This window comes from Muntiacus reevesi, chromosome 3 (genome assembly GCF_963930625.1).
Source record: "Muntiacus reevesi chromosome 3, mMunRee1.1, whole genome shotgun sequence".
Taxonomy (NCBI): domain Eukaryota; kingdom Metazoa; phylum Chordata; class Mammalia; order Artiodactyla; family Cervidae; genus Muntiacus; species Muntiacus reevesi.
This window is the reverse complement of record NC_089251.1, coordinates 167,716,026-167,743,820: the sequence shown is the minus strand read 5'-3', so window position 1 is coordinate 167,743,820 and position 27,795 is coordinate 167,716,026. Positions and strand designations below refer to the sequence as shown.

Sequence of the window (27,795 nt, the reverse complement as noted above, 5' to 3'; positions counted from 1 at the left end):
ACTGTACTATAATAGGCTTATAAGACCTTTCACCCAAATCATGCATAAAAAAACAAACACAAAAAGTAAAGCATTTTTAATCTTACAGCACAGTACCTTGAAAAGTTCAGCAATACAGTACAATGGCTGGTCAACAGGGGCTGGCATCGAGTGAACAGGCAAGAAGAGTTACTGACTGCCGGAGGGAGAGGAGGTGGGGGATGGCAGAGCTGAAGAATCGTCAGCAATAGGAGACGGAGGGCCAGCTGCAGTGTCCCTCACACAGGACGCTGATGGCACAGGCTCTGGTTCCTAGCTGGAACTAGATGCATATGCGCCTCTTTGAACGTCTCAACTGGGAGGTTCGTATGTAGGAGACTTTACCATCTTTGCACTCAGAAGTGAAGGAACATTTCTGGCCCCATGTGTCTTCCTTGATGGACAAGTTTAACTATGCATCAGAAGTAAGCCTTATCTCTCTGGGTGAGAAACGGGAACGAGAGAATGCAGTACTTGGCATACAATCTATTGGATAGGATGAACCATTTTTTTTTTGGTGAATTACTAGGTTGGCCAAAAAGTCTGTTTAGGCTTTCCAAAATTTTTTGGCCACCCCAATATGTCAGTGATATTGAAACACCCAATATTTTATGTGAAAGAAGTGCCTGGTTGTGTCGAAATGCTGTCCTGGCCCTTGAAGCATCCTTGGCTGAGAGAGCGTGCATCTTCTTCGTTCTTGAATTCAGATCAATCTCCAGTTTTATATAAGGAAACCGAGCAGAAGGCAGGCAGCAGGCCTGTTTCACAGAGGCTCTGGATCGGCAGCTCCCTCCCCAAGGGGGTGACTCTGGCCTGGGAGCCCCGAAGCCGCACATGGGGCGCTTCCCCACCTCCGGGTGCAGGGATTGGACCTGCCTTTCCTGGGGCATGCTGCCTGAGGACAGGCCCTTACTGCTCCGTACACACGTGCCACGCAGATGCTCTCTGCCTTCTCAAGGGCTGCTCTTCCCGCTGGTCGGCCGCTCCCTGTCTCCCTCCGGTCTTTGAAGGTGAAATTCATTTCCTCCTCTGCCCACTTGTTAAAGCGGCAGCCCGGCCCGCTGACCCTCTGTAGCCTCCCTGGTTTGGTTTTCTCCAGGCTTCCCTGATGGCTCAGATGGTAAAGAATCTGCCTACTATGAGGGAGACCCAGGTTCGATCCCGGGGTTGGTAAGATCCCCTGGAGGAAGGCATGGTAACCCACTCCAGTATTCTTGCCTGGAGAATCCCATGGACAGAGGAGCCTGGAGGGCTATAGTCCATGGGGTCACAAAAGAGTCAGACAGGGCTGAGTGACTAACACTTTCAGCTTTTGGTTTTCTGCAGGGCCCTCCACCTCTGTCCAGACGCTGTGGGTTCCACTTTTTGTCATCTATCGAGTCCTTGTCACCTCTCTCTGCCCTTCCTCTTGTGTGAAGGTCAAGGTTTTCCTCTCTTTAGTTCAGGCTTTATCTCCAGCACCTAGAGCCGAGTGTGGCATGGAGGAGGAGCTCAGTAAAAAGTTAACAAATAAGCCATTTGATTTTTCTGGTCCTCCCTTCAGGGAACTCAGAGGACATTTCTCCTCCTGCATTTGTAAAAATAACAGAACTTAGAAAGTTAAACTCCCTGCGCCTGTTATAACTCTGCGGAGGCCTGGCCTCTGTGGATGCCTTGCGCTGTGCTAAGTATTTTTACAACCTTAAAATAACCTCACGGAATCGTCTCAATGATCCTGTGATACATGATTCCTGATTTACAGGTGAGCAAAACTGGGTCAGGGAGGAGTTAATCAGAGCTGGGGATGGCCGCGCCCATGGTGGTCACCCAGGGCCTGTGGGTTTAAGGTTCCAGTCTCAGAAGAAGTAACTGTCTCAGAAAGCATCGCCCAGAGCATGTGCTGAGGCCCTTGGTGGGAGCTTCGCACTCGGGTGGGGCTGAGCTCAGGTGACCCTCTCTGATGCCATCAAGGCCCCTCACCTTGCTTCCTGCTGTAGGCTGTGTGCCCCGGAGGTGGCAGAGGTGGCCGGGTCAGGACCCCTTGCACACACTCCAAGTGGGTCTCCTCTGCCCCCCGGCCCCCCGACAGCAAGGCCCCCGCCTCTATCTCCTGCCACATCTCCCCGCGTGACCTGACTCGGCCATAGGCCACAGCTGGACTGGCCTTCAGTTCCTGGCCCCCTCCCCAGCCCCAAACTTTGCTTAGCATAGGTGACTTTGTTTCCCTTGAGGTTGTCCTGGCTTCCACCTTGGCTTTCCCTGACCTTGCCTTGACCAGAGAAGGCTGCCCCGTTCTTTTCCCATAGACCCCACACTGAGTTGGGTACCAATCGCCCTTGAGTGACTCACTCCTAGATTGTCTTCCCAGCCGAACTCTGGGCACCCTGAGTTCAGAGACTGTGTCGGTCTTTCCATCACCATGTCCTCCTAGAAACGGAATGCTTTTCAGCCTGTGTCTGCCTTAAATCACTTTTTAAAAGCATCAGGAAAGGATTCCATTTAAGAAGTTTCTTTAAAAAATCAAACCACTTTTAGAAAATGAGAAAATATAGATACGACAGAAATTTAAATAAGTTGAAATGCGGTGTTAACCACTGAATTTATGACCTGTGTGTTTGGTTAGTCACTCAGTCGTGTCTGACTCTTTGTGACCCCATGGATTGTAGCCCGCCAGGCTCCTCTGCCCGTGGGATTCTCCAGGCAAGAGTACTGGAGTCGGTTGCCATTTTCTTCTCCATTATGACCTATATTTTTCCGTTAAAAAAATCCAAACACATATGTTTATATGTGATGCTCAGTTTCTCGGTGATGTCCGATTCTGTGCTCCATGGACTGCAGCCCACAAGGTGCCTCTGACCGTGGAATTTTCCAGTCAAGAATACTGGAGTAGGTTGCCATGTAGTAGATATACATAAAAGTTACTTTTAAAAATGCAGACTTAACCTTCTTCTCTTCCCAGTAAATCATGTCCTCTTTTGGTCAACAGATGCCAATCCCTCCCATCATTGGTAACTGCTGCATAAATTTCGTTGCATTTTTGCACTGTCATTTATTTAGGTTAATTCTTTTACCTTTTAAAATAAAACAAGAACACTCACCTGACACGTTTACATTTAATTTTATGTTTTGCATTTCCATTCTGCCTTTGAAAATAGAACTCTTTGGTCTAGAAAATAAAGATTGTGAGCATTTTCTTACCCTTTTTGTATCATTTTGAGAAGTATAAGAAAATCGCAGGTCATTTCTCTAGAGTTTTTGTTTTATTTTTTTCTCTAGAGTTTTTAATCCAAGGATTGTATCACTATAAAGTGAATGTTTAATGTTTAATAAGTTGCTTCAGTCGTGTCTGACTTTTTGGGACCCCATGAACCCTAGACCGCCAGGCTCCTCTGTCCATGGGATTCTCCAGGCAGGAATACTGGAGTGGGTTGCCATGCCCTCCTCCAGGTGATCTTCCAGATCCAGGGATTGAACCCGCGTCTTGTCTCCTGCTGTGGCAAGTGGGTTTTTACCATTAATGACACCTGGGAAGCCCCATAAAGTGAATGATTGTCCCCAAATATAAAAATAATCATCTCACTTCATCCTGCCACAGTGCTGAATATGACCCTCCTCCTCCCCTTCCCCTCTCCGTCTCTGCTGAGACCCTCCCTAGGCTAGACTGAACTGGACTGCCCTCTCCCCGAGCCTGTGGGCCCTGCCAGCCGCCTCTGAGCATGGAGCAGACTGTAGCCCTGGAATCCTGACCTGGCAGAGGTGGGGTGGGTGGCCTAGGGTGTCTGTGATTGGACCTACCCGTGGGGGACTCAGCTCACCTGGGGTCCATCATCTGTCTCTGTCCATCAGCCTTTCCTGGGAAGCCGCTCACCCTCAGGGCTGCTTCTGGGTTCCCTCTGCTGAGAGCATTTGGGATTAATGTCAGATCTTTCTGTAAGTTAGAGACTTCAGTGGATTAAAGCATGAATTGAAAAGTCCTCTGTGCTATTTTTAGATATTTTTTTCCACCAAGTAGAGCATTTCTGATTTAACTGGTTTGCTGGGCTGGGACAGTTGACTCCCTAGCTGCACTCAGATGATTTACTGATGCAAACACCCATGCTCCAGACAGTGAACGGGGACATCTGTATGAGTGCGTTGAGCATGCACCGTGCAGCCACGCCTTTCCAGGTCCGGACTGTCCCCGAGGATCACCGGTGATTTACCCAGGGCTGACCCCTTTTTACTTTTTCCAACATTCTTTCCAGGGACTGTAGAAGAACCTCTTCTGCTTAGTGTTCTGGTAGGATGAGACTCTCCCTGGAGGAGGACATGGCACCCCACTCCAGTATTCTTGCCTGGAGAATCCCATGGACGGGGAGCCTGGTGGGCTACAGTCTATAGAGTCACAAAGAGCTGGACACAACTGAAGCGACTTAGCAGGCAGGCAGGATGAGACTCTGCGGGCATGACCCAGACTAGGATTTAGGTCCATGTTAGGGGACCCCAGCATAGAGCTGATCTGTACGGTTGGAAGGAGAGGTGGACGTGCATGGCAGCTGGGGGTCTGCCAAATTGATTGCATTGTGTGTGACCAGTTAACCAAAGCAGCATGAGGTATCCTCCTGTTTAGGAGCAGGTCTTGACTGTATTTGTTACTGATTTCCCCCTGAAGTTAACCTCCTTTTCCTCTAAACCAGGCCTTCAAAAGTGAAGCACACTGCAAGTGTTGTCATTCACCTTGGAGTACTTCCCTATGAACTATTCCCCAAATTACGTAGCACCTTTAGACCTTTTTTCTTCAGCTGGAAGTGTTTTTGGAGTCTAAGTCATGCAAACAGATGTCTTTGACAAACGAGTTTGTGGTACCTGAAGCCTCTAAATGAGGACAGGATTGAAAACTGAGCTCAGAATGGTGGGGCAGAGCTCAGTTGCTGGCAAGATGCAGGGCAGTGAAATTTCATGGATCCTAAAGGAAATCAGTCCTGAATATTCACTGGAAGGACTGATGCAGAAGCTGAAGCTCCAATACTTAGGCCACCTGATGCAAACAGCCAACTCACTGGAGAAGACCCTGATGCTGGGAAAGATTGAGGGCAGGAGGAGAAGGGGACGACAGAGGATGAGATGGTTGGATGGCATCACCAACTTGATAGACATGAGTTTGTGCAAACTCCGGGAGATAGTGAAGGAAGAGGAAGCCTGGCATGCTGCAGTCCATGGGGTCATAAAGAGTCGGACACGACTGACTTAGTGACTGAACAGCAAAATGAAACCACAGCCATTGTCCTGAAATAGTTCTGGATAATGTGATGTACTTATCCCATCTTAGGTTCCAAAACCCACAGGGAAATGGAAAAGCCTCAGGTAGTAATGTCTTCAAACAAGAGCGAAGCAGACATCAGAGTGGTTATGCTCCAGGGTTGGGGGGGTTGGGGGCAGGAGCTGATCTTAACTAATCCAGGCCAGGAGCACTACTGATGCTTTGGAAGAAAAGCATTGAGCTGGATCAAGGTTAAAAAGGGCGCCTATGGGATTCAAGCTTGCTTGAGAAAAGGGCTTGACCCTTGCCTTCCTCCAAAGAGAATCTAGGGGCAGGGCACTTGGTTACCCTGAGTCATTGCCGCTCCCAAGAAATGGGGCTTCTCAAAAAAAACAAAACAAAACAAAAAAACACATCACAGAGCTAATCCAGGATAGCCAGTGTCCTTATTCACACAATGAAGACCCAAAACCAAGGATAATTTTTTCAGTTGTCTCCCCTCCCCAATTTTATCAAGGTATAGTTGACAAAAATTATATGTATGTAAGGTATGCAACTGGATTTAATATATGTTGTGATGATTATCACAGCCAAGTTATCACACCCATCACCTCACAGAGTTACTCTTGTTTTTGTTGTGAACACAGAAGAGTGACTTAATTGAGAGGTCCTGACTGAGTGTTCCTTATCTACCTATGTGTGTGTGTTAGCACTCTGTCATGTCTGACCCATGGACTGTAGCCCACCAGGCTGTTGTGTCCATGAAATTCTCCAGGCAAGCATACTGGAGTTGGGTTGCTATTCCGTTTTCCAGTTCCTTATTTATGTTTGCTGTTTAGTGCTCAGTCGTGTCTGACACTTTGTGACCTCCTGGTCTGTCCATGGAATTCTCTAGGCAAGAATACTGGAGTGGATTGCCATTTCCTTCTCCAGGGGATCTTCCAGACCCAGGGATTGAGCCCCAGTCTCCCACATTGCAGGCAGACTCTTTACCATTTCTTTCAAGCAGGGATCAGCTTAGTGAAACCTTAAAAACCTGAAAAGAAATTTTTTTGGGGGGTCAATATCACTACTTTTTAATACAACATAGTTTTAGGGGGAACTTTTCATTAAATTTTAAAAGTGAATTCATAAACAAAAGATCAATTTCATGCTCTCTTATAAAAGGCAAGGCCCCCGATGAACCCAAGTTTCTTAGCATTGATCACTGCTGTTCAGTTGCTCAGTCGTGTCTGACTGTTTTGCGACCCCATGGTCTGTAGCCCTCCAGGCTCCTCTGTCCATGGGATTTCCCAGCCAAGAGTACTGGAGTGGGGTGCCGTTTGCTACTCCAGGGGATCCTCCCAGCCAAGTCTCCTGCACTGGCAGGCAGATTCTTTACCACCACCAGGGAAGTTCTTATTGGTCACTATGAACTGGAGAATACTAGTGAAGTGAAGTGAAAGTTGCTCAGTCGTTCTCCAGGCCAGAATACTGGAGTGGGTAGCCTTTCCCTTTTCCAGGGGAATCTTCCCAATCCAGGGATTGAACCCAGGTCTCCCACATTGCAGGTGGCTTCTTTACCAGCTTAGCCACAAGGGAAGCCCAAGAATACTGGACTGGGTAGCCTATCCCTTCTCCAGCAGATCTTCCCAGCCCAGTAATCAAACCAGGGTCTCCTGCATTGCAGGGGGATTCTTTACCAACTGAGCTATCAGGGAAGCCCCAGAGAATACTAGAGTGAGTTTCAAAGTCCAGTGTTTTTTTTTTTTGTTCTGAACAAGCACACACTGTCCAGCTTGCTGAATCCACATGCACACCCAGCCCTGATGTGTGAACATCTGTCTCTACTTTCGAGGCAGAATTCCTAGGGGTAGAGGGGAGCGGGGACCAGCCTACCAGAAATCACAGTTGTGTACATATGTAGGGGAGCAGAGGTGAACTCCAGAGGGCCATGGCTGCATCCTGGGCATTCCTGGGATGTGTTCGGATTCTCCTGGGGCTGGGAGAGCCCTGACCGCATGGTGGGCAGAGGCCACCGGAGGAGCAAGTCTGTTTTGCCCATGATCTGCCTGATACTCCGGGAGCGGTCAGCACTGTGCAGACAGCTCCAGAGGATGCAGGTCCTGTGCCATCAAGGTCCTGCCCCTCACCTCTCACCCTTCAGCTTTCGTCTCAGTGCATCACATGGTGAAGACCCAATGCCTGTGAGTTCCGTGAGAACCCCTCACCCCCCGGCATGCAGCAAGTGCTCAACAAATGGGAGTTCCCTTTCCTCCTTGGCCCGACTGGCAATTGGAGGGGTTACTTGATGGGCAAGGTAATGCTTCTTCTCTTTCATCATCAAGGAAATTGAAGACAGAAGTGTCTTGCCCCCCAATGCTTGGAGGACTCAGGGCAGAGCCAGGGCTAGAACTCGACTCTTTCTTTCTTGTCTGAGCTTCCCACCTCCATCACCACTTGTATGTGTGAAAATACCCTAACCAAAGTAGTCATTCTTTCTAGAAACCACTCATCAAATTCACCCAAAATTCTACCTGTTAACAGTTCGACTTTATAACTGCTGCTAAGAACAGCAGAAATGAAATATAACCAACTGGGAGACTCTTTCAGATACGGTCTACAAACACAGTTATAGTGATCCTCCCCCCTTTAGTGGCTCAGCCTCCTTTTGATCCCAGAGAGTACTCCCAGCCTTCCCTTTGCTGTTCAGTTGCTAAGTTGTGACCGACTCTTTATGACCCCAAGGACTGCAGCATGCTGGGCTTCCCTGTCCTTCACAGTCTCCCAGTGTTTGCTCAAATCCATGTCCATCGAGTCGGTGATGCCATCCAACCATCTCATCCTCTGCCGTCCCCTTCTCCTCCTGCCCTCAGTCTTTCCCAGCATCAGGGTCTTTTCCAATGAGTCAGCTCTTCTCATCAGGTGACCAAAGTATTGAAGCTTCAGCATCAGTCCTTCAAATGAATATTCAGGACTGATTTCCCTTAGAATTGACTGATTTGATCTCCTGGCTGGCCAAGGAGCTCTTAGGAGTCTTCTTTAGCACCACAGTTCGAAAGCATCAGTTCTTTGGCACTCAGCCTTCTTGATGGTCCAACTCACATCTGTACATGACTTCCCTAGACCATACCTGAGGTGACTTTGTAGCACTTCATTGTGGTATCTTCAGAAGTACGTTTTCTATGAAACTCTCAGCTAACATTCACTTTTCCAACTTAGACTTACCAGAAGTATTCTTAAAATGAATTCTGATTTTCTAAGATGGCAAGATACTTTATTTTTAAAATCTCGTTATTTTAACACTGCATTGTTAGGTGTGATTTTCGACATCCCAGCAGGGAAAGCTGCAATCTCACCAGCTGCCATTTCACTTATGGTGCATTTTGTCAGATCTTATTTTATACGGTATATGCGAGCTATTAATGTGGATTCTACAGCCCCCAAAACTGTTATTTTTCAGGGTTGCAAAATTGTATTGTCAGAGCTTGTGGTGCAAATAGCAGTATAGAGATTTCAAATAAGTGAACTTGAGAGTCTCAGTATTATTATCTTGGGCTGTTTAGCTGTTAGTGGAGCCAGACCCAGAACACCAAGGTCGCAGGTTTGATCTATTGCCTCTTATCTCGTGAGCTCGGTCCACACACCCTTTACATGGCCATCCTTCAGTGCAGACCCTTGGGGCAGCGTGATCCTCCCAGGAAATGCAAGCAGAATGCTCGCTCTACTAATGGGTAGACCGGTAGTTCTCATGCGAGCCATATCAGCATCACTTTAGGAGCTTTTAGAAAAATACTCCTACCTGGGGCCCCAAATATCAGATTCGTCTGGTCCAGCCATGAGTATTTCTTATGTGCTGTGCTGCGCTGCGCTAAATCACTTCAGTCGTGTCCAACTCTGTGCTACGCTATGGACGTTAGAGCCCGCCAGGCTCCTCTGTGCATAGAATTCTCCAGGCGAGAATACTGGAGTGGGTTGCCACTTCCTTTTCAAAGCTGCCTTTTGGCTGCATTGCTCTGTTTGACTTTTGCTGTGTCATGAGGCTTCTGGGGCATGACTGAACAGTTAAGAGTTATTCTTCATAAGTTAGGTTGTTCTTCAATAATCTTGAGATCTGTTTGTTTCAAACATGGTATGACACATTTTGAGAGATCAAGTTGCATTCTAATCAGTGCCTTAAGATCCACGTCTGTTTTTTCTTGTAAAATTGATTTTGAACTGGAGGATAATTTCTTTACATATTGTGTTGGCGTCTGCCATACAACAACATGAATCAGCCCTAGGTACACATATGTCCCCACCTTCTTGAATCTCCCTCCCACCCCCCACTCTATCCTACCCGTCTAGGTCATCACAGGGTACCGGACTGGGCTGCCTGTGATATATAGCAGCTTCCCTTCAGCTATCTGTTTTATGTATGTTAATGTGTGTGTCTAAATGCTCCTCTCTGAGTTCATCCCACCCTCTCCTTCCCCACTGTGCCCACCAGCCTCTTCCCTGTATCTGCATCTCTATTCCTGCCCTGCAAATAGGGTTATGAGTACCGTTTTGCTGGTCTGTTTTCTTGTTCTTTGAAAGTTTACCCTGAATGTGAACATCTTCTGACAGGTGTTGCCAGCAACATGCTTGTGTTACAGTCAGGAGAGAAACAAGGGGGTGCTGTGTATATCCAAGGAGAATCATTCGCGCATACACATGCGTGAACTGTTTTAGAAGTAAATGACTTCAGATGTGTCGATGTGTCTGGTTGGAGGCTTAGTGTCTGCTACTTGGTTCATTTAACTTTTGCACCAAGATTCATGTTAAAATACGAGAGAAGTGATTGCTTGAAAGAGGCCAGCAGTCTGGGCATTCCCCTCATCGGCGTCTGAGGGGGCCTCGCTTTCACCCCCGCCTTGCGTTGGGCTCTGTACATTACTGGGCTCATTCTTCCTCGTGCCTTTGGCTTGTTCTCTGGTTCTCCCTTGGAACGTGCTCCTTCCAGGATCATTTACAATCCACTCTTCACTGAAGACTTCCAGACAACCTGTTTCAACGTTTCTCATTCGTTTCACGGATGTCACATTTCTCGTTTGTTCCACACAAGCTTGTGTTGGTTTCCAGTCTGCCGTAGGTTGAACTTCAGCATTTCTTACCTTGGCAAGTCCTGTCTTCTTGTGCAGGGGGCTCTGTTTCTCTGGAGACAGAGCAGGTCCTCGGTTGGTTCCCAGTGGATTTAGTTGAACGTCTAGCCAGAAGATCAGTGCTGTGTGTCGATGTTGATTGTCTATTTCCATCTTATAAAGACACTGTTCTGGGGGGAGGTGGGTGTAGAATAGCGAAGCAGAGAAGAAGGGAGGACAGGTGTCCTGCTGTTACTCTGAGCCACTTCAGTGGGTCAGGTGACAGTTTTTATAACAAATTGGCCACTGAGGTTGGCCTGTATGCTTGTGTGAGTTGTTAGTGTTCTGAAATATCCAAGCAAAGAAAATGAACTCAGAATGAAGAGGTGCTTCCGACTGCTTCAGCTTTTTACCTGAGACAGTGATGGAGATCAGGCATGGAGATATCTAACTGAAGAAAGGGGAGTTTTAGTTGCGCTCTTAAGGATGGATGGATATTGACCATGCATATTAGGACTAAGCTGCTTTGTTACTTAGTAATAACATCAGTGCCAACAGAGGTGGACTCAACACTGAGCCCTTGGCGGTGATGAGAAAGAAAGGCAGGCTCCTGCCCTTGACGAGTTACCAGGCTGGCAGGTGGTAAGTTGAGCTGGATCTTGTGTGTTGGAGGAAAGGAAAGAAAGAGAAGTAAAGAAGATATTTTGTGGGTAACCTGACGATGCTCCAGGTGGGTGGTGGTGTATAGGAGGAGACACGTTTGAGGCTTTAGACCACTAGCCTCTGGCCGGAATATACAAATGGATTCTCCCAGAGAAGGCTTTGCCTGCTGCGCTTAAACCCAAGCAGGAACTTTTATGGAAGGCTGTTCATCCTCGCAGACATTCCACCTCCTCCTTGTCTTTTAATCTGTGTGATTCTCTTCCCATGTCCTGGAATGAGACGCCTTTCTCCCCCAATGTCCTGGGTTCAGCACGTGGCTGCTTCCTGCTGAGACCTGCCCAAAGTTCCCATCTACCTCAGCGGGCTTTGCTGTATCGCTTGCTTCCCACCTGTGACCTCTGGGGGGCTCTGTACCCCTTCAGGGTGGGGAACCTTATATTTCCTACACAACCTGACCTCTACTCCCATTCCTAGCAGAGGCAGCAGCTCACACTTTAACTCCTATCACTGGGACTTGGCTCGAGTCTATATAACTCCAGGGGGGGACTTGAGGGGAGCACTCCAAGCTCCCTGTGGTCCAGCCTTCCTGACTCTACTGTCTGTTTCCTGGGTCTCCCCGGGCTGTTTTAGTGTGGGTGACTGAGCTCCGTTCGGTCAACCATTGAGGGGAGAGAGTGGACCAAAGGAGTCTGTCTGCACGGTGCTCTCACAGAGCCTTGACCTTGATTGTAGAGCAGCCCCAAGTGTATTGCAGAGGCTTAGCTCTGTGCTTTATTCTCTAGTCTCAACACTAAAGAACTGTCTGTCGCACAGCTTCTGTGAAAGTGGAAAAGTGTCATGGGTAAGTACTGAACAAATTTAAGTTCGTATCTTCATGACCGGAACCTTGAATGGTAGCCAGCAGGGTTTGAGATGACCGAAGCTGGATGCCTCTGATAAATGTCCCGTGAGACTCCCAAGAGGGCGGTGGGCGGCTGATAATGATGGAGAATGTTCTGTGCTTCTTGTTCCCTCCCAGAGTGCCGAGCAGATCACTGCGCTGTGTAGGAATTTTAACGACACCCAGACCAACGGCATGGAAGGATCAAGGGAGGGTCAGGACCCTCCTCCGAGGCCACTGGCTCGCCACCTCTCTGATGCAGATCGCCTCCGAAAAGTCATCCAGGAGCTCATGGACACAGAGAAGTCCTATGTGAAGGTAACGGAAGATGCCGTCGTGATTCCCCGCACCCTTCCTGTGACGGCCGGCTGTATGTTGGCAGGGGCTCCTAGTTGTATCTGCCGAGGACCCTGCCACTCACCAGGGAGATGCCTGCCCCTCGAAGTGGCACATTGCTGCTGAGGAGGGCGAGAGGGTGGAGGAGCTGAGTGGGCTTGCAGAATTTAGACTCCCCGCTCGTTTTGTTACCAAGGTAGCTTTCACTATGGAAACAGATGTTCTGGTTTGTCATTTGCAATCTGTGGGAAGGGAGCCTGCACTGGTTGAGGGAAAGGGGGACAGAGATGCCTTTAGGTGATGAGGAACCAGGGAGCAGCGTGTTCACAGGCGGCCGCTGGCACGGGCCCCAGAGCGCAGGCATCACTGTAAGGACAGAGCCCCATGGGGGAGGCACCGGGCATCACTTGGGCATCCCCAGCCACCACACAGAGCAGCGGCTGGGCCTTTCACAGCCTGGGGAGATCACTCATTTATCTCAGAGGCTCCAGTTAGTAGTTTGGGAAACATTTTACAAAAAAATGCAGGTGCCTCTGGGAAGACAGAGTTCTTTTGCTTGAAATATTTGCTGAAACGATTTTAAACTCGCTTCCTTGGCTACTTGCTGGCAGCGGAGAGGCGTGGAATCCAGGCCTGGCCTTGCCTCCACCTGCCGGCGTGGCCTTGGGTGACCCCCTCTGAGCCCCTCATAGGGTCTGAGACAGGGGACGTTCTTGTCCCAGCTCTAACACGCTGAGTCCTGAATTAGGCTTTGGCACATGCGCCAGCGTGCACACACATGCTCTCACCTTTCTGTACAGACATATCTGAGCTTCTGCCATTTATTAACATCACTGTCGTTTTATCTGAACTTGGCCAGAGGCTCACCCAGGGCCTTTGGGAGAAAATGAGGCAGCCTGGGAGAACTACCCCAGCCCCTTCTTTTGGTCCCGCAGGGGACAAAGGAGAGCGGCAGAGATGGCAGTTTCATGGCCTTTCCCACCACGACTCATCCTGCTTCGCAGGTGAGGAGATGAAGTGCGTGTCCCGGGAGCTGACAGTGATCGTGCCCAGCAGGGCGGGCGCTGGCCACTTGATGATGTCCAAGGAGCCCCCACCCACAGTGTCGAGGGCACAGCTGAGAGCGGAATCCAAGCCCCTTTTTATTCCTGTTGTTGTCGGTGTATTTACCTGTTAGACCACTTGATCCAGGAGGGTGGCTGCATCGTGACCCTGGTCTGGGACCAAAATGGATGCTGTGGGCCAAGTGGATAAAAAGGGCGGCTCTCCTTTCTTTCTGCGAGAATCCTGCCTGTCGTCTCCTCAGGGCCCCCGTGTCACAGCTCAGGGCGGCCGGCCTCAGCGTGTCAGCTTGTGGGCAGGAGTGGCCACAGCCCACCACGCCTCTGGTGAAATAACCAGCGTCTGGTACCTACTATGATTCATGCGTGTGCACGCACACACACACATTATTTTTTAATTTCGTTTTGTTGCTGACATTGAACACGGACTTCTACTTGTTCTGCAACCTGAACCTTTGCACTTGACTTGGAGTTTGCAGGGCTCATTTGTTCCCTGAGATGTGGCCCAGGAGCTTCCCACCTCTCTCTGCTCTGAAGCAGCCGATGTGGGATCCTGGGAGGTTGGTTAGACCAGAGCCATTTTATTGTGAAACCCTCAGGGTCAGGAGGCTGTCCACTTGCTCCCAGGACCTGCACCACAAGGTTCTGGAGGCTTCTAACCTTAGCAAGCTCTCCAGAACTGGATTTCTCAATTTTAAGAGGAGTCAGATGTAGTCACCTACTTCTAATACTCTGTGACTCAAAATTCTTCAGAATCAGTGAACAAGAAAAAGAAATCTTTCATATCACTAAATTATATGCTGGTCTTGGCTTCAAATTATTAAAAACAAAGCAAAACTTATCTAAAGAGTTTTGTAAATACATCAACTCTCACTATTCTGTGCTGTTGGAGCCCAGGTTTGGTGAAGACACAAAGATGGCCTAGATTGTAAACATCATGATGCTCATCTCTGGAAAATTTTTCTTGTGCTTGAGTGTGGGAGTTTGAAATTCTGCTAATGCATCAGCCCTGAAGCTGAAGAGCTCCCCAGACCTCGTCCTGTCCCCCTCAGCTCAGCTGTCCAGGTTGGAGCCGTCGCCCGCCTCCCTGAGGCAGAGGAGGAAGCCGGCTGGCCGGCAGATGTGGCCACGCCTGACAGAAATTCCTGGCCAAATCTCACTTCTCTGCAGGGAAAGGTGTGTTCCTGCTGCAGCAGCTGAAAGACCCTGGCTCTGCCAGTAAGATAGTCAAGTACGCAGAGTAGGTGATCGAGCCATAAAGAGAAATGTGGAATGCAGATGCTGATTGTATTGTGCTGTTAACTTCTTTGAATTAGGTGAGCGAGGAACTACCACCTTCAGGGCCAAGCCTCTCAATCAGACATAAGCATCATCGTTCTTAATGCCAGTCCAAGATGTGGCCAGAGCAGTGCTTGGGAGTTTTGGTGACTCATGGGTTAAAGACTGTCGTCTTTTGTCTTTCAGGATCTGAGCTGCCTCTTCGACTTATATTTGGAGCCACTTCAGAGTGAGACCTTTCTTACCCAAGATGAGGTAAATACTTCCCTCCCCAGTCCACTGACCCAGAGGTTGGTCTCTGCTTGCCCTTTAGTGCAGCGGTCACCTAACTCCTGGGCTGTAGACTGGTCCCCGTCCACGGCCTGTTAGGAACTGGGCCACACAGCAGAAGGTGAGCAGCAGGTGAGCGAGGGAATTTTCATCTGTATTGACAGCCACTTCCCATCACTTGCATTACTGCCTGAGCTCTGCCTCCTGAAGGATCAGTGGCGGCATTAGATTCTCATAGACGTGAGACCCCTACTGTGAACTGCGCATGTGAGAGACTGAGGATGTTCACTCCTTATGAGAATCATCCCAGAACCATCCCCTCCCTTCCACCCCTGGCTGTGCAAAAATGGTTTCCCATGAAATTGGTTCCCCAAAAGGCTGGGGACTGTAGTAGACCTAGATTTAATCTATTGGTCCCAAAGGAACTTAGAGACTTAGGGATCTTCAGAGAGACCTCCTCCAGAGCCATTTATGTGGCTTCTGTCCCCTGAAGCACAGTGGCAAGAGTTAAGAATGACTGCACCCTTTTTGTAGTAGAAGTTGTGACCCAAATTAATCGGGTGGAGAGGGAGGTGGGAGGGGGGATCGGGATGGGGAATACGTGTAACTCTATGGCTGATTCATATCAATGTATGACAAAACCGACTGAAATGTTGTGAAGTAATTAACCTCCAACTAAAAAAAGAAAAAAAATGTGACTTTTTAGTGTTAACTCACAGTTATTAATTCCTTCTTACTGACTTCCATTCCCCCTGCCCCACCCCTCAGTTTGAATTCTGAAAACTTGACATCCCCTTAAAAACTTATTCTAGAATTACAGGGACCGGAGATATATATAACCCTCTGTGTATGAGCTCTATCCCCTCATGAATACTGTGTCTTTTTTAAAGGATTTATTTCTGTATCCTTTTTGGTGAATGACTGTGATTCATTTATGCATCTGGGAGTTCAGAGTGGTGTCTAGATCTTCATCGCTAACACCCTCTTTTCAAATCCTGGTCTTCACTCAGATGGAGTCGCTTTTTGGAAGTTTGCCAGAGATGCTTGAATTTCAAAAGGTGTTTCTCGAGACCCTGGAGGATGGGATTTCAGCATCGTCTGACTTTAACCTACTTGAAACCCCCTCGCAGTTCAGAGTAAGTATTTTAGACGTAGGTTTAAAGCGAATATAGGTGGGTACAGTGCAAAGTTCTCCCCTGGAAGAGAAAGCGTTGTCCCTTGACTGTTGAAAAGAGAAGTTCAGTGCTGTCATTGCACGGTTTTCCTCTGGCAGGAGGTAAAAGAAGGCCCCGCTTCTCCCTCAGGTAAATGGTCTGGGAATCAGGGGTCTGGGTAGCCCAGCTTTTATGGAGTCTGCCTGCTGTTGACATGTCCGTGCTCCCTACTCAGCTCTGCCCAGGGCTCTGTAGGGAGATTGCTTCTGAGGCTACAGCGCCTCCTGCATCTGATTCTGCACCTCTGTGGTTGTGTGACCTTGGGAGGAAAGCATAGGTTTTCACTTGTTCTGAGAGAGCCTCCTCTTCTATGGAGCCCTGTCTCCAAGTGGGCATTGGTGACCGGCAGGAGGACTTCCCCGGTGGCTCAGACGGTGAAGAGTCTGCCTGCAATGCAGGAGACCCAGGTTTGATCCCTGGGTCGGGAAGATCCCCTGGAGGAGGAAATGGCAACCCACTCCAGTACTCTTGCCTGGAAAATCCCATGGATGGAGGAGCCTGGCGGGCTCCAGTCAGTCCCGGTCAGTCCATGGGGTCACAGAGAGTCGGACATGACTGGAACGACTTCATTTTTTTTTTTCATGAGGTCCTTCCAGGGAGGGAGAGGCAGAAGGCAGTAGAAAGGGACTGAGGAAATACACGGCGAGCATCATTCGTCCTAAGTAAGGCAGAGCTGGCTTTATCAACGAGCCTCTCAGGTTTTTTATATCCTGCCATGTCGGATGTATTTTTTTAGATAGAACTTTCTTTCTAGTTCTTGACCGCACACTGTGTCAAAAGGCTCTGCTGCCAGAAACTTTCCAGTCAGACTGAAGATCTGCTAGAGGCATGCCCGGGCTGCACACTCTCATCAGCTGGGCAAATGGCACTCCCTGGCTTCAGTCTATGCCTTCCTGAAGCACCCGGGCCCTGGTGTCTGAAAGACGAAGACCGTGGAGACAGCAAAGCCGTCAGATGCCAGGCCAGAGCCAGCAGACGTCGAATGAACCATGTCTGATGTAATTTTCCCTCTCTTTCTAGAAACTGCTGTTTTCCCTCGGAGGCTCTTTCCTTTATTATGCGGACCACTTTAAACTGTACAGCGGATTCTGTGCTAATCATATTAAAGTACAGAAGGTTCTAGAGCGAGGTAAGTGGCTCACGTTTTGTAGCTGTACATTCTAAATTGTTAATTAAATTTGTATTCATTAAGGATAAGCGTGATTTTAATGGGTTGTGCTCCATTGTTGGCCTTGGAATGAACAAACATTAACGGGGGAGGTTCCAAACTTCTTTCAGTTTTCTGGTAACAGTGAATGTGTGTGCCTGAGAGCTGAGATGTCACTCAGCTATCACTTTGCTGTTAAATTGCAGCTGGATTCTTTTTTCACCAATTCTTTTTTCCTTGCTCTAAAAACTTTCAACCAGAAATATAAGCTCCTGGAGGGAGTAGAAAGCAACGTATGCTGTTTTCTTTCTTGTTAACCTTTTTCTTAAACCTGAGGATCCACTGCAAAACACCACCACCAGGTAACTCCTACCAGACTCACGGGATGTGTGTTAACTAAAACGAAAACCTCTTTAGTGAAGCTGGTTTTTATCACAGCCCCTAGCTTGTCACTGAAGTACCTTTGATCTCTCTGCGTTGTTATCCTCTTATTTGATTGACTTTAACCGAAGACTTTTACATTTCTGAAGTCCCAAGTAGACAGGGGTAGCAAACCCGTCTCGCTCTTGCGCTTCATGTCAGTGGCAAACACTACTCTGTGGAGCTGGAGAGATGCCCGAGTTGTGGCCCCTGACTTGCAGCGGGTCAGCCTGGGCCAGGGGTCAGCGCACTGATGCTCCCGTGTCGTCAGTGACCGGCCAGCCCGTCAACTCAGCCTGGGAAGGACGCCCAGAGGTTTGATGGCGGCAGTGACCTTCTTCACGTGTAGGATACTGGAGGGAGTGTTTGTGTCACAGTCTGTCAACAACCCTAGGTCCAAGCTATGCCTGTAATACCTGTTGATGAAAATAATCAGTAAACAGACAATAACAGGAATAGGAGAAAGTTTTATTTGAGCCAAACTGAGTGGGGTCGCGAACAGCTGGACACGACGGAACACAAGGACCCTAGCCCAGAAGACAGCTTCTCTGAGTACTCTCAGGATTTGCTCCAGAGAAGCAGGGCTGTCAGCAGTTTCCTGTCTTGTCAGAACAAAGAATATCAAATAAGGCAGGGATACATTCCTTCAGGGTTTCAAGAATACCAGATTGGCATGTACACAGCCTTGGCACCTTGGAAGGGGATTTTATCATGGAAGGACGACCAACATTGGTGTCCCAGGATGGGAGGCATTTAATCTTTATTTTTAACACAGATAGTCTTTACTTCTGGTCAGTGCACCCTTTTCTTTAAGAATTAAAGAAGAGGTACGATGTCTGTTTGGTAGCTGACAAACAGGCTATTTTCATTAGCATAAAATTCAAGTTAACTCAAGTATAAGTCAGGATGACTTCCCTAGACCTCAGTACATAAACATTTCTTTTATTATGCCCTGAGCCAGAAATGCTTAAATGAGGTTATGTTATTACCAAAAGCTTCTTTCAGTCATCACACAACTCGTTAGGCATGGGATTAGAATTCTCAAATTTGTCTCCCTCAGAAGGTAGATTTTTAATCCCATTCTTCAGAATTCTCATTTCTGGTGGCAGAGATGAGAGGATGCCTTTAAGCTCAAGGTCATGAGCAGCAGTAATTCAGTCTGCATGGAGACTGTCAAACAGATACAGGTCCCCAGGGGTCGCTCCCGTTCTGTGCGGGTCCTATAGTGGGAGGCATCTTATGAAAACATATGTCATCCTAGTTAAGGCCATCTGAACTACCTCCAGGAAAGGTCACCAGGCTACCTACATCTCTCAAGTGTACGTGCAAATAGGATCTGAACCCACTGAATCTTGAACTCTTAATATGAAATTCCCAGGAGAAAGAAATGATTCCCCCGAGAGGTGAACGCCCCCTTTGGAGTTAAGGTTGGCCTCATGTACTTACTCTTGTGAAGATTTGCCACCTGTCTGGAAGCCAGTGAATCAGGGCTGTTTTCCGTGACAGTGGCAAGTGTTTGAGAGGCTTTTGTACTGGAACTTTTTTAGTTGTGGCAACTGGTTAGTAGCAGCCAAGCTGCGTTTCAAGCCCCTTCTCTGTCTCATCAAATGCTTCCTAATGTCATTGCCGTGAAGAATCTGGAGTTTGTGCTTCCATGCGTCTATTTCAGAACTAGGGAACGATCTCTCTGTGGTATCATGAAGGTGTGGAGGGTTCCTCCAGACACTGACAGTCTTCAGTCACGTCCACTGATGCAGTTCTGCCCTTCAATTTAAATCCAGAACCTCACAGCATCTTAGAGTAGGCTCAAGTTGAAAAATGAAGTCTTAAGAGTGCTACCCTCTAAATGAAGACCCAGCCCAAATCTATCTTCTCCAGTTGTTTAAACCAGAAAGAACTAATTTCCTCTGAGGAATAACTTCTTGAGAGTATAATAAACTGAAAGCATACTGATGGTTTACTCAGTTCCTTCTTTGTCACAGAGATGAAAGGTCATCTCACCATCCACGCTGTCTGGTAGCCACATTCAAAATGGTACTGTACCTCCTACAAGTCGTATTTGGCTTTTGTATAAAACCCCATATAAAGGTTTGTCTTCATTCAAACTGGCTGAATTTCAGCGGCTGGTGAACCAGTGCCAGCATGTGGAATCCAAAGCAACAGCTGAGGTGTCCACAAGCGCTCTGAAAACATTAAATGCACTTGGATTCACGAGTGTAATACCTTCATGACACCACAGAGAGGGGTGGTTTTCACTACGTGGGGGGTCTGAATCTGGTGGAAGGTTTAGACTGCTTGGAGCTGTGGAGATGGAAACTGCAGTGCTTGTCAATTTATTTTTAAAGGAAAAGAAAAAAAAAAAGATCTTGCTTTAAAAACAGCCCTTAAATGTATAGAATCATTAGCAATCTGTCCTAGGTCAGTGGGAAAAAAAATTACTGGTTTGTTTTGCTCAATGAATCTTGTGAGGGGTATGGTATAGGTTTGGATAGTAGTTTTGTGGCTTCATGAATTGTTTGGTATAGAAGCTGAAAAAGTGAGCTTCAGTCTCTCTCGTGGGTCTGCAGGTGAACGTGCCTTTAAAGCCAGACCCCGCTGCATTTTGACTCCATGTTCTTCTTTGGTCCGTGGCTGGGGCGCTTCTGGCAGCCGAGTAAGCACCCTTTGTTTGTGGGATTCGTCCCCGAGCGGTGACGCTGAATCCTTGTTGACAGCAGGTGCATGACCCACCGGTGCAGTTGGTTTTTTCCTGGAAGGATGTCATCAGGAGGACTGTCGCAGCGGATCATCTGTAATTCCATTAAAACCTAAAGGAAGTAGAATTTACATCATCCTGCTGTGCTCTTCTAAGGGTCTTTTAATCCATCTGCTTGCAGCTAAAACTGATAAAGCCTTTAAGGCTTTCCTGGACGCCCGGAACCCCACCAAGCAGCATGCCTCCACGCTGGAGTCTTACCTCATCAAGCCAGTTCAGAGGGTGCTCAAGTACCCGCTGCTGCTCAGGGAGCTGGTGTCGCTGACGGACCACGAGAGCGAGGAGCATTATCACTTAACGGGTAAGAAGCGGGGGGCCCCCAGGAGGTGACCTGACGGCCACCCCCAGGCCTGCGAGCTCCCCTCTTCCTCTGCTTGGTTCCACATTCGGAACGTTTCTCTGCATTGTGATTGTTCACCTGTAGATACCATTTAGTGTCTGCAAACAGCTAGGTATTATGGCCACCCCTGTAGATGGGCACAGCATTTGGGCAGAAAGTTTTCTCACTGGCATAGCCCTCTGGAGGGGCAATTCCATTTTCATTTTTCAAAGAACGTAATTTAAGCTCAGGGAGTTGAAATAAATTGCTTCAGGTCATGTGTCTTAACAAACAGTGCAGCCAGGGCCCAAGAAGCCCAGGCCTGTTTGCCCACAACTCTGTGAGGTTCTGTGTTGTTTGCTGATTCATTCTGCTGTGTGAGGCTCCACCTTGTGGAGAGCTGCAAGCCGAGACTGAACTCCCAGGACCGATGTCGCTTTACAGCTGATGCCGACGTGTCTTCTTCGTAACCTCAGAAATTATCAGCCCGAGTTTGTCAAATACACAGGGCCCCTCACTTTGATAGTAATTAGAGTGGAAGGACTGATGCTGAAGCTGAAGCTCCAATACTTTGACCACCTGATGCAAAAAGCTGACTCATTGGAAAAGACCCTGATGCTGGGAAAGATTGAAGGCAGGAGAAGGGGGCGACAGAGGATGAGATGGTTTAGATGGCATCATTGACTCAACAGACATGAGCTTGAGCAAACTGCAGGAGACAAGTGAAGGACAGGGAAGCCTAGCGTGCTGCAGTCCATGGGGTTTCAGGGTCTGATACGACTTAGTGACTGAACAGCAATGATTTCCCTTAAAGAGATGCTGTTTGGAGAGGAAGAGGGATTTGTTCTCCATGTGTCAGAACTAGGAGATCCAGTTAAGCTGCACATAACAAGCACATGGAGAGGGAAGCAACCTTACTAATAAATATTAGTATTACTGAATAGCAAACAGTGCAAAGTGTAAATGAAACAGTTTTTCTGTGACAAGCATATTGTATCATAAGTAATAAGGATAAACTTTCTGGTATGAAAGTTAAAACTTACACATAAATGATACAAATTAGGACTAGGATTCAATTGCTGTGTGAATAGTTCACTTTGCATTGAGATGATCTTTAAAAGGGGTCTGTTAAAAAAAATTGCCTTCTGAAAGTCCCTCCTCTAAAGATGGAATTAAAATCCTGAATCAGAACAAGATATGAAAAATAGTTGAGTTTGGAGGTGACTTGAAATTTTGCTTTTTGACCTTGACAAAAATCATTTTGTCCCTCACATGCCCATGTAGAAAGTTCAAATTAACACCAAACATAAATGCAAACAGTTGCTCTGGAAAGGGGATATTTAGAAGCTTTTGTAAGTTCTTGTTAAAGAACTGTCATTGATCACTATTCCAGTTAAGTGGTCCAGGAGGAGGGCAAAATTTAAGAGCAGGTCAGCCTTGGGTTTGAATTCTGGTTCCTCATGTCTGGCAAACCACCCCCCCATCCCACCCCACTTTGCACCTAAATTTTCTCATCTGTAAAATGGGATCAATAATAGGTCCTATTCTGATTGCATTGCTGTGGGGATTAAAGGAGATGCCTCATGTAAATCACCTAGGAGAATATCCTAGATAGAAAGTGCTCAATACATGGGAGCTGTTACTGTTAGTGATGTTTTTTACTTATACTCTGCCTCATTTCAAGGAGGATTTGAGGTGGAAGATAATTTAGCTGCTGTTCTTTATAACTAGGTTATCATGGGCTTATTCAAGCCCTACCTGAATGATGCTGCTGTTGGTTAAGAACTGGTCTGAAATTCTGGCTTGAACCTTAAGGTTTTTCATTATCGCTGTTGAGAAGGATTTTGAACAAACCAAAGTTGTAAAACAAATTATGACTGCGTATTTTGCAGAAGCACTAAAGGCAATGGAAAAAGTAGCCAGCCACATCAATGAGATGCAGAAGATATATGAAGATTACGGGACCGTGTTTGACCAGCTTGTCGCAGAGCAGAGTGGAACAGAGAAGGAGGTCAGTAGGATTTTCAGATTCCGAGGGGCTGAATGCCTGTGACCGTGGGTCTGGCCAGACCGGGCCACCCAGTTGGGGCCTTCCTGCAGGAGAAATTGTCAAAAATTTTCTTTTTGATCCTAAAGCTTATAATAAGCCACACGGTTTAGGTGTAAATGTAACATAAAATTGACTGCATTGGTCTAAAGACGTAACCATCTGTTCTGTTAATAAATACTGTACCAGAAGTAGCAGTACTTAGCTGGTATCTGTACCTCTTCCTCCTTTTCCTGTGGAGCGTGAGGTCAAGACAAACCCCAGAGGCTAGAATATAAATGGAGAGCTGGGACCGTAGGAAGGGAGGGGCGGGATAAAGGCAGTGGGAGTCAGCATGTGGAAAGAGAATTGAAGGCCTGTCCTTTTTTTTTTCCTTTTCTAACCTCAAGTATTGGTGGCTACCTCCTTACTTATAAAACCAGTTTAAGTGGAATTTGACAATTTCCCTACTTTTCTTCTCTGGCTGGATTACCAAATTTAGCATCTTGAACTTTAAAAAGTCTACACATAAGGAGCAATGTAGTTTAAGTAGAAAAAGGCAAGAATAGGAAACAGCTGGAATTTTTTTTTTTTTTTAAATTACAGTCAGTTTCAATGTTGGTACCTCTTGTTAGCTGGCCTCATGTGGTTTCAGGATTAGAGGTGGTGAGTGTACTAGGTCCTGGATGAAACGTTAACAAAGGCATTTGGGATGAACCTTACCCTGGGGTGGGAGGAATGTCATCCCACAGGTCACATACAGTGTGCGCCATGGAGCAAAATGCTTTCACCTTTACTTTTCAGTGTGATGCTTAGCTCATATTTTCAAGCTTGCTGCTATTTAAGGCCCTGTGTTCATGGGAATCATAACAATGGAACATACTTGACTTTTAGCCATGACCGTCTGCCTATGTGTGATCCCTCTCTCTCCTGAGACACCCCCTACTGCCGCCCCCCGATTTCCCATATCTTGATCTCGTTTTTACCATTTAGGTCACAGAACTTTCAATGGGGGAGCTTCTGATGCACTCTACAGTGTCCTGGCTGAATCCATTTCTGTCTCTAGGAAAAGCCAGAAAGGACCTTGAACTCACAGTATTTGGTGAGTATTCCATTCACAAGAATGTGAATGTGAGAGGTTGGCAGGAATGAAGAACCTCCTAAATCTGCAAACTCCTTATTTGCAGAAGGATTTAGAATCACTGCACTAATGGCTTTGACTTAACATGGGCAGCTTCCAGCTCTTTAGCAGCTTTGCCCTGTACACACATGACCTTCTTCTCCCTTCTGCTGCTTGGCTTGGCGGATCCGGCCAAGTGTTAAAGAACAGAGCTCCTGGGTCTGTTTTTGAAACCTGCCATCTTCGTTTGCTGTACTTCAAAATGTCTTAATTCCCACCGAGAGCTGGGAGAGTGAGCATAGACTGTGTGTTCTCATTGAGATGAACCTCATGTCCTCAGCTTCTGATAAAATAAGAATTCAAAAAACAAAATGCCAGGATCTCCTTCAGACAATAGCTTTTAAATAAGCAAGTACTTGTGCATGATTCAAATATGAACAGAAGGAAGTACTAATTATTCACCCGTGTGTCAGCGTTGTGGAATCTTGAAGAGCTTTGTTCTATTAAAATATTCAGCTGCAGTTCAACGTTAGGGGAGTTTGTATTAAATAATGACTTTTCTTTCTCTTCTCTTTCTTTAGTTTTTAAGAGAGCTGTCATATTGGTTTATAAAGAAAACTGCAAACTGAAAAAGAAATTGGTAAGACATGAATTAACTTTGATTAAAGCTAACTTTTTGAACTGTATCTTCCTGTTACTGAAATGGGAAGCCTGCTAAGGACCAAGGCCTGGCCGACAGATGTGGCTTATTCCTGGGGTAACTGAGCAAATCAGATACTTGGGGTATTTATTCTCCCCATGAAACATGTCTGTTTGAAAAGATGTACACAAGTAACCCATGCTGGGGCCTAGCTAGAAAAGCAGCTTTTCTGTCCCTAAAAATGACCTATGTTTGCTCCATACAAGTCAGTCTATGCAATTTTGGTTTCTTTTTAGAGGTGGTAACATGAGGTCACAGAAGGCTTGCTTGTCATTATTGCTTAGAAACCTAGAACTTCTGCTCCCCAAGCCACAACTCTGCCCTGGCTGCAGCCCGTGTGAGCGCTTCCTTAGAGCTGGGGCTCACCTGACCCGATTCCCTTCTGCACCCCGAGCCCCACACAGCATCGGGTCTGCACCAGGGAGCGCACCCAGTTCCTGCCATGCGCACGTGCCCAGCTTGCTCTAACCCTGCTCTTGTGGGGCTTTCACCTTACAGCCCTCCAATTCCCGGCCTGCACACAGCAATGCTGACCTGGATCCGTTTAAGTTTCGCTGGTTGATCCCCATATCCGCGCTTCAAGTCAGACTGGGAAATACAGCAGGTAATTGTTGTTTTTTTCCTGGCATTTGTACGATACACATCTTCAGGGAATTTTCAAACTATGGAATGAAAAAGTAGGAGGAAAGAACCTGGGGATAATTTCTGGTATTTTACAGGCAAGGAAAATGAGGATGAGAGATTGTTGTGATGTTTCTTTACAGGATCTGGAGGATGTAAATGCTAGAGGATGGCTTTTCTTTGCCAAATACTTCTCTTCATTGTTTCCTTATTTTCACTGTTTATGGTTTTCAACATTTTCCTAATATCCTAATATCTAACATTTCTAGTTATTCTAATAATTTTAGGGTAATATCTGTCCCTAAAATTTGTTAAAGAAACACAGGTTCACAGATTTCTACAAAATTTGCAATACCAGAAAATTCCTTAAGATTAAGCATTGTTACAAGTGATACAGGAAAAAATCTCCCATGCAAAATGTTCAGAGATCCTTCTAGAATAACCCTGTTCTGGTGACGGAAAAGACCAACAGGCCGAGGCCTGCAGTGACGGCCTGGGTCCCTGTTCAGTTTTTGTCCAAAGTGCTCACGTTTCCTGGATCATGACTTGGTGTGCTGCTGGCTGTCTTCACCTAAAGTGCCTGAGCACATCCTGTGGTTCCTTCCAAGGAAGGAGGGTGGAGAAGGGGGTCCATTTACCTCTTTGCCACAGATGAGATCCGGAGGTAAGGCAAAAGCACCAAGATGGATGGGAAATGTCAGCAGGAAATGCACACAAAGTAACTAAAACGTATTTAACTTTTTGTAACTATTGTGGAAGTCATACACAGAATTGAGCCTCAGAAGAAAATGATGAGAGTCAGGATTGAGAATATTGAACTCTTTAAAAAAAGTTATTAGATTGTGGGTTTCAAGTTTCACAAATGTTGTTTATCATAGCATTTTTGGCTGAGTTGCAGCCCCTGGTTTCTTTTTACACAGGGACAGAAAATAATTCCTTATGGGAGCTGATCCACACCAAGTCAGAAATAGAAGGACGGCCAGAGACCATCTTTCAGTTGTGCTGCAGGTATTACTGCCTTCCAAAAATGAAAGCCAATGGGAATAAGACAGAATTATGTTCTCTTAAAGATGGGTTTATTTTTGGTGCCCTCTTGAATTTTGATGACTTTAGGATCACACCCACCCTCTGCAAACTGCCAACTGCAGCTCTAGTAGAATAATACATTGATTAAATATACATCCAAATCTTAGTGCCTGCAGGAAGTTCAAGAACAATCAATCCTCACTTCTGTTCTAAGTGACAAGAGACCGCGGCATACTTGCTGGGCAACTTGCTGTCCGTCTGTCCTCATGTACCACGGGAGGGCAGGAGACAAGGAATGGAAGCTGGGTGAGACACAGGAACAACCAGTGTTTTCTCTCTCTCCTCCAGTGACAATGAAAGCAAAACCAACATCGTCAAGGTGATTCGATCTATTCTGAGGGAAAATTTCAGGCGTCACATAAAGTGTGAATTACCCCTGGAGAAAACATGTAAGGATCGCCTGGTACCCCTTAAGAACCGCGTTCCTGTCTCAGCCAAATTAGGTGAGAACTCGTCTAGCCTTGGGTGTATTCAGGAAAACACGATGAGCTTCTCTGCAAGCATGTATGCTCTTAGAACAGGGCAGCCGGTCATCACTTGGCAAATGATCTGCAGTAGCTTTCTAAGCTGTAAACCAGACCCCAACACACAGGATGGAATGAGGTGGTCACTGCCATTCTATTTCTTAAAAAACCTAAAGAATGCCTCTCCCTACCAGACCTTCTTTTATAAAGTATAACCACCCCCAACCCCAAAAATCCTTGTCGCCACTGACTGACATAGTCTACACTTACCGGAGTCAAGGACTTGGTTCTGCTCATTGCCACGTTTCCAGTGCTTGCAACAGTGCAAAGTCTCTAGAGAATATCCATACTAAGTGAATAAAGGTCAAAAAACCTAATAAGCCCACTCTTAGTAAACCCACTCTATAGGTAAACATTCCAAATCCTGCTGCTCTTAAGTTTTCTGCCTGTTTTTAAACTTTCAGCTTTCTATATAACTATTTTGTTAATATATCAGCGATCTAGTTTTTAGTCTTGCACAATGTATCTCTTATTTTTGGTAGTTTGACCTCTTCAGATTTACTATATATTTTCTATTTTTTTCCTCCACTGGCAAAATAAGCTACAGCCATCAAAAATATAGTATTGTCTGCAGAAACACAACTGAACTCCCCCCTTTTCCCTTCAACCCAAGAGAAAGGAGTTAAACACATGTGTACACAACTCAATATTCATGTTAAATCTCAAAGCTGATGAGAAATCCAACAAATGTTCTCATGAGAAAAAGAGCATTTTCCAATCTTTACCTGAGCAGCCAGGGAAATAAATAGGTGAGAAGGTGGGCAGAGAAATACCATGTAATCCTAGTTCTGAAACTGCAAAGTACTTCAGTAAAAGAAAGGAACCTAGATTTTACCAGCAACTAACTTTTAAATTTATTCATTAGCAAAATAATCCAAGCCCTTATGACAGTTTATAGCTTATTGTTCTATCTCAATAATTAAGTTCTGATAACTGATCATCCAAAAATGTCAAATTCCCCAACTTAAAATTTCAACTGCATATTTGCAGTATATACATTTTTTTTCCTTGCTCAAGTCCCAGGATAGTTGGTAACTGAAGTGAGATGAAAAAATGTG

General features: G+C 46.6%; 1 protein-coding gene across 2 annotated transcripts in view; it reads left to right on the top strand.

The window, feature by feature from the left end:
- Window positions 1–27,795, top strand: part of TIAM2 (TIAM Rac1 associated GEF 2) — a 236,261-nt gene that overhangs the window by 207,777 nt on the left and 689 nt on the right. For both annotated transcript variants that reach the window (XM_065931068.1, XM_065931069.1), the window contains 11 exons: window positions 11,999–12,178; window positions 14,722–14,790; window positions 15,816–15,941; window positions 17,040–17,148; window positions 20,463–20,642; window positions 22,553–22,671; window positions 23,680–23,788; window positions 24,388–24,446; window positions 25,005–25,110; window positions 26,048–26,135; window positions 26,502–26,656. In XM_065931068.1, the coding sequence (XP_065787140.1) occupies window positions 11,999–12,178; window positions 14,722–14,790; window positions 15,816–15,941; window positions 17,040–17,148; window positions 20,463–20,642; window positions 22,553–22,671; window positions 23,680–23,788; window positions 24,388–24,446; window positions 25,005–25,110; window positions 26,048–26,135; window positions 26,502–26,656 (1,300 nt within the window). The remainder of the gene's footprint in view (window positions 1–11,998; window positions 12,179–14,721; window positions 14,791–15,815; window positions 15,942–17,039; window positions 17,149–20,462; window positions 20,643–22,552; window positions 22,672–23,679; window positions 23,789–24,387; window positions 24,447–25,004; window positions 25,111–26,047; window positions 26,136–26,501; window positions 26,657–27,795) is intronic.